The sequence below is a fragment of the Corticium candelabrum genome, chromosome 10 (genome assembly GCF_963422355.1).
Source record: "Corticium candelabrum chromosome 10, ooCorCand1.1, whole genome shotgun sequence".
NCBI classification, from domain to species: Eukaryota; Metazoa; Porifera; class Homoscleromorpha; order Homosclerophorida; family Plakinidae; genus Corticium; species Corticium candelabrum.
This window is the reverse complement of record NC_085094.1, coordinates 3,102,456-3,115,193: the sequence shown is the minus strand read 5'-3', so window position 1 is coordinate 3,115,193 and position 12,738 is coordinate 3,102,456. Positions and strand designations below refer to the sequence as shown.

General features: G+C 43.4%; 3 protein-coding genes and 1 long non-coding RNA gene across 4 annotated transcripts; 2 read left to right on the top strand and 2 right to left on the bottom strand.

Annotated features, from left to right (window-relative positions):
* Nucleotides 1–1,276: 1,276 nt before the first annotated feature.
* Nucleotides 1,277–3,780, top strand: LOC134186159 (uncharacterized). Its single transcript, XR_009970912.1, has 3 exons — nt 1,277–1,389; nt 1,450–1,906; nt 3,500–3,780. It is a non-coding gene; the product is annotated as an uncharacterized LOC134186159 (long non-coding RNA).
* Nucleotides 3,781–5,418: 1,638 nt separating this feature from the next.
* On the bottom strand, nt 5,419–6,438 carry LOC134185201 (uncharacterized protein K02A2.6-like). Its single transcript, XM_062652983.1, has one exon. The coding sequence runs from the start codon at nt 6,436–6,438 to the stop codon at nt 5,419–5,421; it is 1,020 nt and encodes a 339-aa protein (XP_062508967.1).
* A 2,684-nt stretch (nt 6,439–9,122) lies between these two features.
* On the bottom strand, nt 9,123–11,488 carry LOC134185200 (jerky protein homolog-like). Its single transcript, XM_062652982.1, has 3 exons — nt 11,279–11,488; nt 11,157–11,212; nt 9,123–11,099 (listed from the first exon to the last, which is right to left on the bottom strand). The coding sequence occupies exon 3, from the start codon at nt 10,803–10,805 to the stop codon at nt 9,123–9,125; it is 1,683 nt and encodes a 560-aa protein (XP_062508966.1). The 5' UTR covers nt 10,806–11,099; nt 11,157–11,212; nt 11,279–11,488.
* LOC134185199 (uncharacterized) lies at nt 10,996–12,733 on the top strand. Its single transcript, XM_062652981.1, has 2 exons — nt 10,996–12,592; nt 12,729–12,733. Exons 1-2 carry the CDS (start codon nt 10,996–10,998, stop codon nt 12,731–12,733), a joined length of 1,602 nt encoding a protein of 533 aa, XP_062508965.1.
* The last annotated feature ends 5 nt before the right edge of the window (nt 12,734–12,738 follow it).

Genomic DNA, 12,738 nt, shown 5'->3' with positions numbered 1-12,738 from the left:
ATTACCTAACCAGCAACTGGGCAATCAACAAATTGTGACCAATCACACATGCCGCGCACCCTCAAACGGTCTGGCTAAGCAAGGCGATTAATCATGAGCTCAAACGTACGTGACGACCTACAAGAGCTTTCAGTGTCAATGACTCTCAGTGACATCAAGAGAGCAGTTGAAAATGCGTCAGAAATCAAAGAGCAACTAGGCAAGCTAAAAACAAGCGACAACTCACCACCCGACCACGTCCCAATGATTTCCTCGTTGGAGGCGAAGCAGAGCAGCTGGTAGACACACTAAACGTCTGGAAAAATAGCGCAGGTACACAAAATCCCAGCCTTTGTACAAAACATTTAAATATCTTAAAAATATTTAATTGATATCAATTGTCTTTTATAGTTTCTCAGTTGGGAGTTATTGAGCAAAGTGATTTTGATTCACCTCGATGGATAAAGTTGAAGACAAATGGGCATTTCTCAAAAATGTATCAAGGGTCGTACATAGGGAGCAAGGTTGCCATCAAACTTCTGAATGATGACGTCAAATTAGAGGAGTCAATCGCTGAGGGTCGACTACTGAAGTAATACAATATCATTTAACTGTGGCACAATACATTAATTTAGATATATCTGTATTAAATAATTTATATGAAGTTGATGTTAATAGATTTATATATTTGTGTTTTTTCTGCATGATAACGTTGATTCATTATTGTTTTATGTATATTGTATGTGTCATATATATGAGACATGTTTGGACACTGTGATTGTTATACACAAAGTCAATTAAACTAAGCAATCAGTTCGTATGTTGTGTGTGTGTTGCAAATCTGGTATAGGAGAGATAAATGATAGATAAAATTTGTTTGGAACACAAGACATGGCAGTGTTAAAGGTTTGGTACGGGTAAACCCCATTTGTGATGTGTGTCAGTACATGTGTGTGTGTGTGTGTGTGTGTGTGTGTGTGTGTGTGTGTGTGTGTGTGTGTGTGTGTGTGTGTGTGTGTGTGTGTGTGTGTGTGTGTGTGTGTGTGTGCGCGCGCGCGAGTGTGTGTGTGTGCGTGTGTGTACATGTGGCATGCATCATGAATTTTGCATATTATGTAGGTCTCTGACTCATGATCACGTGGTTGAGTTTAGAGGTTTTGGTCAAACTAATGAACTCCAGACTGATTCCAATGGTGAGGTAATCCCCATAGGTCGTCATTACCTCATCATGCACTTTATCTCAAGCAAACTACAACAATATGTTACCAATTCCATCAACCGTGAAAGGGAAGGTCTTCTAATTTTGAAGTTTGGGACTTTGGAAAGCAGATCTTGAGTGGCCTCTTATACCTTCACAAACACAAGCCATTTCCAATAGCTCATATGGATTTAAAACCGGACAACATACTGGTTAATTAAACTTGGTCTTTTAATTTGAGTTTATATTTTGAAAGTGTTGTGGTTGTTTAGCTGGATGAAGGTCAGATTCATCCTCGAGTGAAACTTGCTGATTTTGGTCTATCCCTGCCTCTGAGTCAGGATAACATAAAGACTTACGGCGGACATGCTCGTTGGATGGCACCAGAATTGTGGCTTAGCCAAACCTCATTGCATCAGCAGTCGAAAGAATTATGTCTTAAGAGTGATGTGTTTAGTTATGGCCTTATCTTGCTGTTTCTAATTACTGGAAAGACACCTTGGCATTCTATTACTGACCTTGATTATCCAACTGCCTCAAGCAGCAGCAACAGCGGCAGCTTCAGCAGCAGCAGCAGAGGCATCAGTTAGAGTGAACCTCCAGACAAAGGAAGATTTGAGATTCCAGGAAATCTTGCACCCAAACTATTGGCAATAATACAACATTGCTATGTGGAGAAACCTATGGATAGAGCAAACTGTAGTCAAGTTAACAATCCTTATTACAAAGGTTAGTTCTACAGTAGTTATCTTTCTGCCTTCCAAGCAATCAAGGCTAAGGATTGACTGCTGTGTTTCTCTGATTGTGTTGGTTGTGTGTGTGTGTGTGTGTGTGTGTGTGTGTGTGTGTGTGTGTGTGTGTGTGTGTGTGTGTGTGTGTGTGTGTGTGTGTGTGTGTGTGTGTGTGTGTGTGTGTGTGTGTGTGTGTATGGCTCAGTTGGTTAGAGTCTTATGGAGGGTTCACATCCGGGAACTTGCAGGGTTGCAGGTTCAAGTTACAGTCATGGCCAGCTATGTCATAATTTTCTTGGGCAAGAAACTCACACAAAGTTGCCTCTCTCGACTCAAGAGTATAAAAATGAGTATGTTCGCATATTGATGATGATGATGATGATGATGATGATGATGATGATGACGACGACGATGGTTTTGTCCACTGAGCTCAGTGATGACTTACATTCACATCTAATTCAATTGTTACTGTACAGTCTATACGTGACTTGCTAAATCCAGTTAGTCATGACAACACCACCAGTTATCTAGCTAGACGACAAATAATTTCAGAAAGTCTTATAGCAAGACTTCTACTAGACTCAGGTGGTCTCTCTCACCGCCTTCGTCATTTCCCGGATTAACAGAAACGGCAGAGCGGGGAGAGACTGGCTGGAGTCTAGACTTCTACTGCTTGCCGCAATTCCTCTCTCAAACTGCCTGCACCCTCTAGGGGTCAGTCATTATAAAGTGTCCAAAGGCTGGCAAATTTGCTGTGGGCGCCTTAAGTTTGAAATTCAGTGATTTGCAGGGGTCACTAAGCATTTGGGTCATCTTCTGTTGAGGGGTCATAATTTTTCAGGTTTTTTATCTGTATACTATAGAATTGTATGCAAGAACAGAATATCTATTTCAAAGACCTTTGCACACTTGCATTGCTGAAAACGACATTTCTTGCTCTTCTTGTTTTGCCACTATTTGTTTTGCCACTGGGTTGAATGGAAATGACTACCTTAGAAATCATACCTACTAGTAGGACGCACTTGAACCCTAAAGCAGACTAGTTCTTATTGTATATACCTGCATGTGTGTGTGTATGTGTGTGTGTGTGTGTGTGTGTGTGTGTGTGTGTGTGTGTGTGTGTGTGTGTGTGTGTGTGTGTGTGTGTATATATATATGCACGTACATGGGGTCATCTAAAGTTAACTGACAGACAGTGGAGGCCAGAAGTTTTTAGCGAGCACATCTTGCAGGGGTCACATATCAAACTTTGTGGACCACGTCAAATCCCCTGACACTTATTAATGACAGGCCCGTTATTGTGATCATGGAGCTAGACAATTGTGTTATCTCTATCTATTCTATCCTAGCCTGAGAGAGCAAAATCGCTAAGAAATTGTATTAAAATCAATGCTCTAATAACCATGATTGTTGTACAGCCTTACCATGACAGTGCAGCTGAAGGTCGTTCATATAAAACAATATGTATATCCATTCTTCTACAAATAAACTGTACAGTAACAAATTCGACGGTAAAATTGTTTGTAAAGTAATATTTAGCAATGTCTGTATTTTTGCTTAATTGAATATTAATTTTCTAATACGTTTTTAGGTGAAATTCTTTGCCCGGATATCAACATGGCAGCAAACGCAAGCAAAATGTCAGACAGGAAATATACGACTCTAAAAACCAAAACTGCGGCCAAAGATTTATTTATGAAGCAGGTCCAAGGTGTAGGAATGGCATCCAGGTTGGGGGAAACCTCAATATAAATGCGCGGTAATAGTCTAGCTGTATGTAACCTCTGTCGACCAAGTGCCGCACATGCACACTGCACTAACGTTATTAGATATACTAAACTAATTAGGCATACCAAACGCTGTCCGCGTACTCGAGTTTCTTCGCAGCCGGAACTTGTTCCCCGTCAGCCATTTTGTGCAAGTGTAGCTTCGTGTACCTGTGACGTGTTGCTAGTTTATTGCTTACAACAGTAGCAGCTGTAACTCAACTGAACAAGACTACGCGCTAACAACTGTGTCCGGCTTACAAACTGGTAGAATACAACTACTAGTATAACGTCACTCTAGTGATGTCAAGCTATCTTGTTACATCTACCCTTCTTTCAAAATAAAAAGTTAACAAAGAAAAAACTCTGCTCCATCCCATGACATACAATTAACACTAGGTCATGTCATAGTCATTCATCCATGCTGGCTTGTGTATCGTTCTTACTTGTCTTGTCTCTGTGGTTTTGTGTTGTGGTTTGAGTTGGGTCTACTTCTCTGTTGATCCTGTTCTTGTTTCTGCACTGGTGTTTCCATTGCTTGGGGTTGACTCTCTGGTGTGTCTGTGGGTTGGGATGTGTTAGCTGGTGTTTCCATTGCTGATGGTGGATCGTCATCATCATCGTTAGTGTGGCTCTCAGGTCTTGGTATGGTCAATTGTTCTCCTGTGAGTCTGAGTTGTATTCTATTGCTCCTGTATTTTCGTCCTCTCGACTCTACTAGATATGACCTTGGTCCTATTGGGTTCCTGTTGTTGCTCCGCGGTTGGAAAGAATTGCATATGTCACATGTTGACACAAAGTCTCTCACAGCAGTATTCATGTTTGGCCAATATAGAGCTCTGGCCCTCCTCAAGCATCCTTCAACTCCCAAATGAGAACTATATATATGGATCCTCTTGATCATTTGGCTTCTCAATGTCCTTGGGATGATGATGCGATCTCCCTTGTACACTATACCATTCTGCACGGACAGCTCAAATCTACAGTTGAAATATGGATGGGCAGGTGTTGGAGCAATACGCTTGGTTGCAGGGAATCCTGTTGATATCAACTGCATTACACACTGGAGCTCCTCATTCTTGCTAGTGGCTTCTCTGATCTCATCTAGCTGTGTTTCTTCCTCGGGCCATCCCTCTGACATGCAGATCTCCTCCAATTGTAGGCAAAATTCACTCTGTTGGTTTGGTTCTTTGCAAGAAGGCTCTGGAAAATGTGTCAGCAATATAGAGTTCAGTGCCTTTCTTGTATGTTATCTGCGGGTCGTATCTTTGAAGGCGAAGTATCATTCGTTGTAGACGTTTAGGTACGTCTTCCATGCTCTTCTTTGCAATTGACTCCAACGGTTTGTGATCGGATTCAACTGTGACTTGTCTGCCATATACATATTGATCAAATCGTTTACAAGCAGACAGTATGGCGAGCAACTCTTTCTCTATTTGAGCATAGTTCTTTTCGGCACTGGTCAATGCTCTAGATGCATATGAGACAGGTCTGCCTTCTTGAAGTAGGTTGCACCTAACCCATTCTGTGACGCATCACACTGTATCGTGACATATTTCTTGGTGTCGTAGAAAGCTCGTACAGAGGTACTGGCTACTAACAGTTTGATTTCATTCCACACTGTTTCATGTTTGTCTAACCATTGCCAATTGCTGCCATTGCGTTCTAATTCTCTGAGTATGCTTGATTTTTCCAACAGTTTCGGTAGGAATTTGGCGAGGTAGTTGGTCATTCCTAGTGCTCGTCAAAGTGCTCTGACATCTGTTGGTGTAGGCATTTCCAGTATAGCTTTGATCTTGTCAGGATCTGCTACAATACCTTCTGATGTGACCTCGTGGCCAATGAAAGAGACTTCCTTCAGTCGCAAACGAGATTTTTCAGGTGCTAGCTTCAGGTTTCGTTCACGTGCTCTCTCTAGGAAACCGTTCATATTCTGGTCGTGGTTTTGGATAGCTGCCTCATCTGTATCACCAAATCCAATGACTAAGAAGTCGTCCGCAATAACTTCCACTCCAGGTAGGCTCTCGATTATTTCATTCATTTTCCTCTGCCACACTTCGGTTGCAGAAGTTATACCAAAAGGCATTCGGTTCCAGCGATAACGACCATGTGGAGAGTTGAACGTGGTAACATAGCTTGATGCTTCACCCAGCTTTACTTGCCAAAAACCAGGTTTTGCATCAAAGACTGAAAATACTCTGGCTTTTGGGAGTCTAGTTGCCAGTTCTTCAAATGTAGGTAGTGGGTAGTGTTCCCTCATTATTGACTCGATCAAGTCTCTGGGATCGATACATATTCGAACTTTCCCATTTTTCTTTTTCACAGCTACCATGGCAGAGACCCAGGCTGTCGGTTCAGTCACAGGTGCTATTACTCCTTCTGTGATGAGCCTTGCCAGCTCTTCCTTCACAGCTTCTCTCAATGCAACAGGTGCTTTGCGTGGTGGTTGTACCACAGGTTTGGCATCTGGCTTCAGTTTAATTGTGTATTCTCCCTCAAGGCATCCTAAACCTTGGAACACGTCCTTGCACTGACGTAGTACTGGGTCATTGAGAACGTTGCTGCTTGAGGTCTGCCCTGTGACTATGATTACTGTGTGACTATCAACAATCTTGATCAAACCTAGCTGCTGGCTTGATTTCAGGCTTAGTAACGGTGTTACATTTTCATTCACTATGTGGCAATGAACTCGAAACGTGTGACCATTTCGTTGCACGGTGATCCAGCTTGTTTCTTTGGAACGAACGTGTGTGTTGTTGTGCATTACCAGGATAGTGTTGGTCTTCAACAATTCTTGGCCTTTCTGTCTCCACTGGCTCTAACATAGTCTTTGAATGACAGTACACTGCATGATGCACCAGTGTCGATCTGAAATTTGATGTCTTTATTCGTGCCAATAGCTCTGAACGTCGTAAATGCTTTGCGTGCTGTGCTGGCTTTGTCGATGACATTTAATCGTACATACTCTACTTCCTCCTGTTCTTCTACATACTTGACCGGTTTCTTGGTTGTAGTAGTGGATGTCTCTTTCGATCGGCAAACTCTTGCAAAATGTCCCAATTTGTTGCATTTGAGACACGTCCTATCTGCAGCTGGACATGCTGACTTCTGTGGGGTATGATTCAGCCCACAGTAACTGCACAATTCCTTTGAGTCAGTTGTCTTCCCCATGTATCCTCCTTTGTGTGCATGAGGCTAGAATTTGCTGCTCTCTTTTGCTTGGGTTTCCTTTGGAGGTGGCCTTCTATTCTTGGATGGTGGTCCACGCCTGACTGAGTGTAGAAGTGTGCTTCATCAACTGAAAGTTCTTGTGCTCGTCGAAAAGTTATCTGACTGGAGCGAAGGATTTCCAGGCACTTCGCTAGACCGAGCTGCTTCTTCACTAACAGTTTGAAACGGACGAAGTCATCACGGATTCCGTGGACTAGACGGTCCCGGATGTGGCTGTCCTTCAACGCGCCAAAATTGCATGAGTCAGCGAGTTTCATAGCGGCTGTTACGTACGCATTGATCATTTCCTCTGGTTCCTGATTCCGCTTAAGGAACTTGTAGAGTTCGAAGGTCTCATTGCTCTCGGGAACTAGGCGGTTCCAGAATTGCTCAAGCACTTTCTCAGTGTTGTCTTTGTGTTCAGGATGGTCTTCCTAGTCAAAAGTATCGTACATGTCTACAGCATCATGTCCGATAATGTTCAGTAAGGCTGCTACGTACTCTTACCTTGGGTGCTTCGATGGAGATCTTGTCGGCTTGCTTGTATATCTTCCAGTTCCGCTCGAAACGGCGCCAATTCTCACCGCGGTGCGCGCGATCTTCCACATTGAGTGGGGCAGACGGTTTCGCTGTCAGAGCGAGAATAGCATATCCTCCGCGCTGTGCTGAGCCTGGTGCATCTGGCTGTCTTGCAGTTGCTTCCGGACTCGTGACCATGTCGTCGAACGAAAAAAGGCGGCAAACGTGTTGAGTGTGTTTCTCGGGCTAGACAGGCGTTGTTGAATATCCCAGTCCTGACACCATGTGACGTGTTGCTAGTTTATTGCTTACAACACTAGCAGCTGTAACATAGCCTCGTACCAGACCCTCTCGCGCGTCGTGCCCGGTTCCCGTATAACACGAAAACGCTGGAGAGGGTCTGGGTTCATACCGCCTACTTTCTTCACCTAGTGTCACCCCACGTCATCTAAGTGTCACCCCACGTCACCAACGTCAATACTTTCATACTATTAGTTCATTATGCTGTAACAATACACCTTTCTATCAAAGCAAATTAGGCATTACGCTATCTGTGATATCCCATAATTGCATACATTCATTGTTTGTTTTTCGTTCGTCTATGCGACATGGAAACCGATTCATTCACAGAGCGATCTCCTGAGTTCGATTCACGTTACCTGAAGCTGTAAGGTCCAATGTGATTTGATCACCAGTAGCCTGGAGTCTATGCATGCACTAAGCGCTGCTCTATGACTGTGCTAGGCTACAAGAACAATATGAGTCGGGAAGCTCATCAGATAGAGTTCCAACGAAAGTGGTAATGAACAGCGTCAACTGTAGCTTGTTGGCCGCCGGAAAGGCAACGCTGTCTTCTGTGGATGTTGGCAAGCTAGTGCGTCTTGCCTTTGGATCAACTGTAGAGAGGAAAAGCGGCAGAGTTCACGGCTGCCGCTCATACGTTTACTGCGGTATCCGGAGAAAGAGTGATCATGAGGAAAGTCCAGCCAAACGTTCTTGCATACAAGAGTCATCAAAGGATATTACATCACCGACCTCTGACCATCTACTACGAATTACACAATTAGAAGCTGAGCTCAAACGTGAAAAGAAGCGCGGACAAGACTTGGAGGCTGAACTGCAACAATCAATTATTCAGAGTCAATCTATCCAGTGGCATCAAGTAGATACAGAAATTAACGCAGAGCTGAATGCGCTACAGAGAGCTGGAGGAATCATGTCAACAGGTCCAGTTGATGCAGCAGATGCATCTTCACTGACTGCAGACTTTAGTTTACATAATCTACACAGCCAATTACTTACACACGCTCCCAAAATTACATCACTGCTTTCCTCGATAGGCCAAACTGACACCACTACAGGACCAAAAGATATCTACAGCTTGGCAGCAGTCTGCTTACTAGCGAAGAAGGCAAGTAACAAGGTCAAAGGTTTTCAGCTTCTAGTTAGTTTGATGTTGGTTGCCAGGGCAACTAGTAAACAAGTCATTACAGTAGAGCCTCGCTAATCCGAATAGCTCTGTACCAGACTCCGTTCTTACCTGTTCGGATTACTGAATTTGTTCGGATTATCAAAATACGAAGCCTTGGAGACCCAGACATAGCCTTGACAATCCAGACCGTTTGCGCACATATGTCAACAATTACATGCCTACGCAGGGACAAGAATTCTTGCAACGCAACTAACTAAGTAGGTAACCCAACAACAAGCAAAAGCAACTCATTTCTCAAAGTAGTCCGTCACCCGCGCCTGTTCAAGAGTGCTTAGTCTCTTTTTAGCTGCAAGGTCACGTAGGCTCCGAAGAACACTCAAGCTGTATTGAGTTGCTTCTGTCTGTTCCCGAAACCATGTCAAACAATCAGAGAGCATTTGAAATGCACTGCCATGAGAGATGCCAGACTGGTTTGTGCTTGAATCATGATCAGAACTTTGCATTTCATCTTCATCTGCAGCAGTCTCTTCATCACGACCGTGAGCCAAGACTTCAGTGACAATTTCATCATCATCCAAATGAGTGTAACCAGGATCCAAATTGTCTACCATTAACCACTCCTCAATTTCTGTTGAAGTCATTTCATAACCCAAAGCAGAGAAGAGAGGGGTCAAATTAGAAGAAGGCTCTTCAAATGACTCTCCTGATTCTGTGATGCCAGCAGGTTCCTGACTGCCTTCGTCAGGATAAATGGGTAGAATCTTTCTCCAAGACAATCGAATTGTTCTAGGTGTAATTTCATCCCAACTAGCGGAAACTTTATCAGAAATTTCCATCATGTTGATTCCACAAACAAAGTCAATGATTGACACACCTCTATCATTTTGAAGAATAAGATCTTGAAGCATCTTTTTCCTGTATCGGCGTTTAATGGATACTAGCACACCTTGATCCATGGGTTGAATTAACGAAGTGACATTCGGTGGAAGGAACTTTGCGATCACTTTGCCATCTGCTGATATCAGGTCTTCTTCATTCGGATGAGCAGAACAGTTGTCAAGCAGAAGGACAGCTTTATCATCCAAACCCTTTTCCCTTAACGTTTCCTGCACTACAGGAACAAACTTATGATGGAACCAGTCAGAAAATATTCCTGTGTTCACCCAAGCATTAGACTGGTTGTAGTAACTCACTGGCAAGTGATCACGATTGACGTTTTTGAAACAACGAGGATTCTTGGATTTACCTATCAAGACCAAGGGTAGTTTTATGCTACCAGACGCGTTTGAGCAGGCACTGATGGTAACACGGTCCTTTTGAGTCTTGCGCCCATCAGCAGACCTCTCAAAGTGACCAGCAAGCGTTTTCTGAGGCAGCAGCTTATGGTACAAACCTGACTCGTCACAGTTGAATATTTGTTCAGTGCTGTAATCACTATCCTTGACAAAAGCTTGGAAACGTAACACAAACTGATCAGCAGCTGGTTTATCGGCAGACAGCTTTTCTCCTTGTAAGGCCAGCTGTCTAATGCAATGACGCTTACAAAATCTCCAAAGCCAACCAGACGAGGCAACAAAGTTGCCGAAATCCTCTTCTTGAGAAGACTCCTTTAATTTCTCGTGAAGCTGCAAGGCCTTTGCTTGTAGTAGTGGGCCTGATACAGGAATGCCTTTCTCGCGCGTCTGCCGAAACCACATGAAAACAGCCCTCTCCAGCTCCTCGTAAGTAGAAAGCTTCATTGTTTTGGCAAGTCGACTCGTTCCCATTTCGGTTAGCTTCCTTTCGTATTGCCTCAGTTCAGACCCTTTCCTCTTGATATCGCTAATGGTGCTTCGACCGATTCCATATCGTTCACACAGCACAGAATAGGAGGCACTTCCCAGTTCATCCAGTATTGCTACCTTCTGCTCTATTGTTAGAGTCTTGTGAGCCCGTTTTGTCTTCTTTGTTATATCTTTGTCTGACGACATGAGAACGTGTACCCGGATATGATCAGATGTTTGTTATTTCCCGGATATCAAAGGACGTTTGCACAAGGCCTCGGAATTCTAAATGCTCTCTGGAAACTCGAGGTCAAGCAGTTAGGGACATTCGGATTAGCGAGGGTTCGGATTAACGAGGTTCGGATTAGCGAGGCTCTACTGTACTACTCTTAACCATATGGGTGTCTGCTTGTCATATAGTCAAACGTTTAGGTATGTGGAAAACGCTGCAAAGGCAATAGAGCAGAACAGAGAGCTTCAACATGGAGACTGGATCGTTGCCTATGGCAACATAAATATTGAGAAACGTGTCACCCATGAGAGACATGCCAGACATACAGAGGCATGGAACTTCACGAGCCGTTTGGCTGTCAAAGTAGCCAGACTTCCCCCACCTGATTACAACACAACAGAATTACCACAATGCACTCGAGGAGATTTAGCTGTGGAAGACATTCTACCGAATGATGATGACGACAAAACATTTCACGAATCTGCTCAGACAAGAGTTCAGAAGGTACTCATACACAGGTTCAAATGCTGCAATCACCTTAAAGCAAGACATCAATATGACAACCATGACCACCCAACAACAAAATCTATTATCCACCCTATTGCAGTGATAGACATAGATGAAAGTTACACTGACAATAATGTTACTATTCTTGAAGAATTTCAAAAAATGCTGGTGATAGATGACACTGTTCAACAATGTGTTGTCGGTGACCAAGCGACTTGCAGGGCAATTCGTGCAGCTCGGCGTAGAAGGGTAGCAGATATTCCTTCAGCACGCCTCCTATGGGCGAAAGAGAATCCTGGTGATTTCCACTTCGCATGGGAGTGCCTAAAAGTCATCTTCCTCATATTTTGGGAGTCACATGATTTTCCTGGCTCATTGGCTCATCTCAGCAAACTGATCAACCGAAGTGGAGTCACCGCTGCTGCAAAAAAATTTCAACAATCCGATGAGTTCCTCAAACATGCATTAGAAGCACATCTGACTGCATCCCTCATCACCTTTCTCAATATATCTGCTACCTCAGATTTAATTGTACAAGATGCAACCATTATAACGAACGCATGGCTAAACGAAACAGCAGAGAGATTCGCCAATGACGTGCTAGTTATAGGAACAGATGAAGATGACCATGATGCAGACAACCTGTATAATTTCCATCGTTCTTTTCTGCGCATGGCCCTCCTTTATGAAGATTTGAGGGAAGCCATCAAGTACGAAGATGGCCCAAGAGTTATCCAACATTGGCGAATGTGGTTACTGTACTTCCTCGCAACAAAGAGAAGCAACTACAGCAATGAAGCAGCAAATCTCTTAGCCAATCTGAAGGCTGACTTTTCCAAGAGGCTTGCTTACATAGTAACTCACAACAGAGCTGTTAATTCTCTGGGCATACCTGGTCATGGGAAAGCAATAGACATGGCAGTAGAACACCACAATCTTGTCATCAAAACAGCTTTACGATCTTCTGGTGGCAGTATCACCCTCCATCATTTAAGAGTAATAAGCTTAGCATCTCAGCTATTACATGATGCTGCTCTGTTATGCGATCAGGAAGTTCATGCTCCTCATGTAGGTACAAGGCATACAAGTACAAGTGCTGACAAAGACATCCAAATGATGACATCCAATCTATTGGCCAGTCAAGTCACTTGTCGGATTCCCAAAAGAAAGTTGCCATCTAACAGACATTTCACAACACCAGAGAAAAAAGGATATGAAGTTGCCTTATCCAAGCAATGGATTGCAAAGTTCCTAAGTAAGACAGACCTGAGAATTGAGGACAATCAGTCCACTGAAGACCATGAAGAAATTGATTTTCTTGATGACATACAGCTATGACAGAAATAGACACATGTACATAATATCGTAACTACTTGTATTGAGAAACATAGCCTAAAGTGA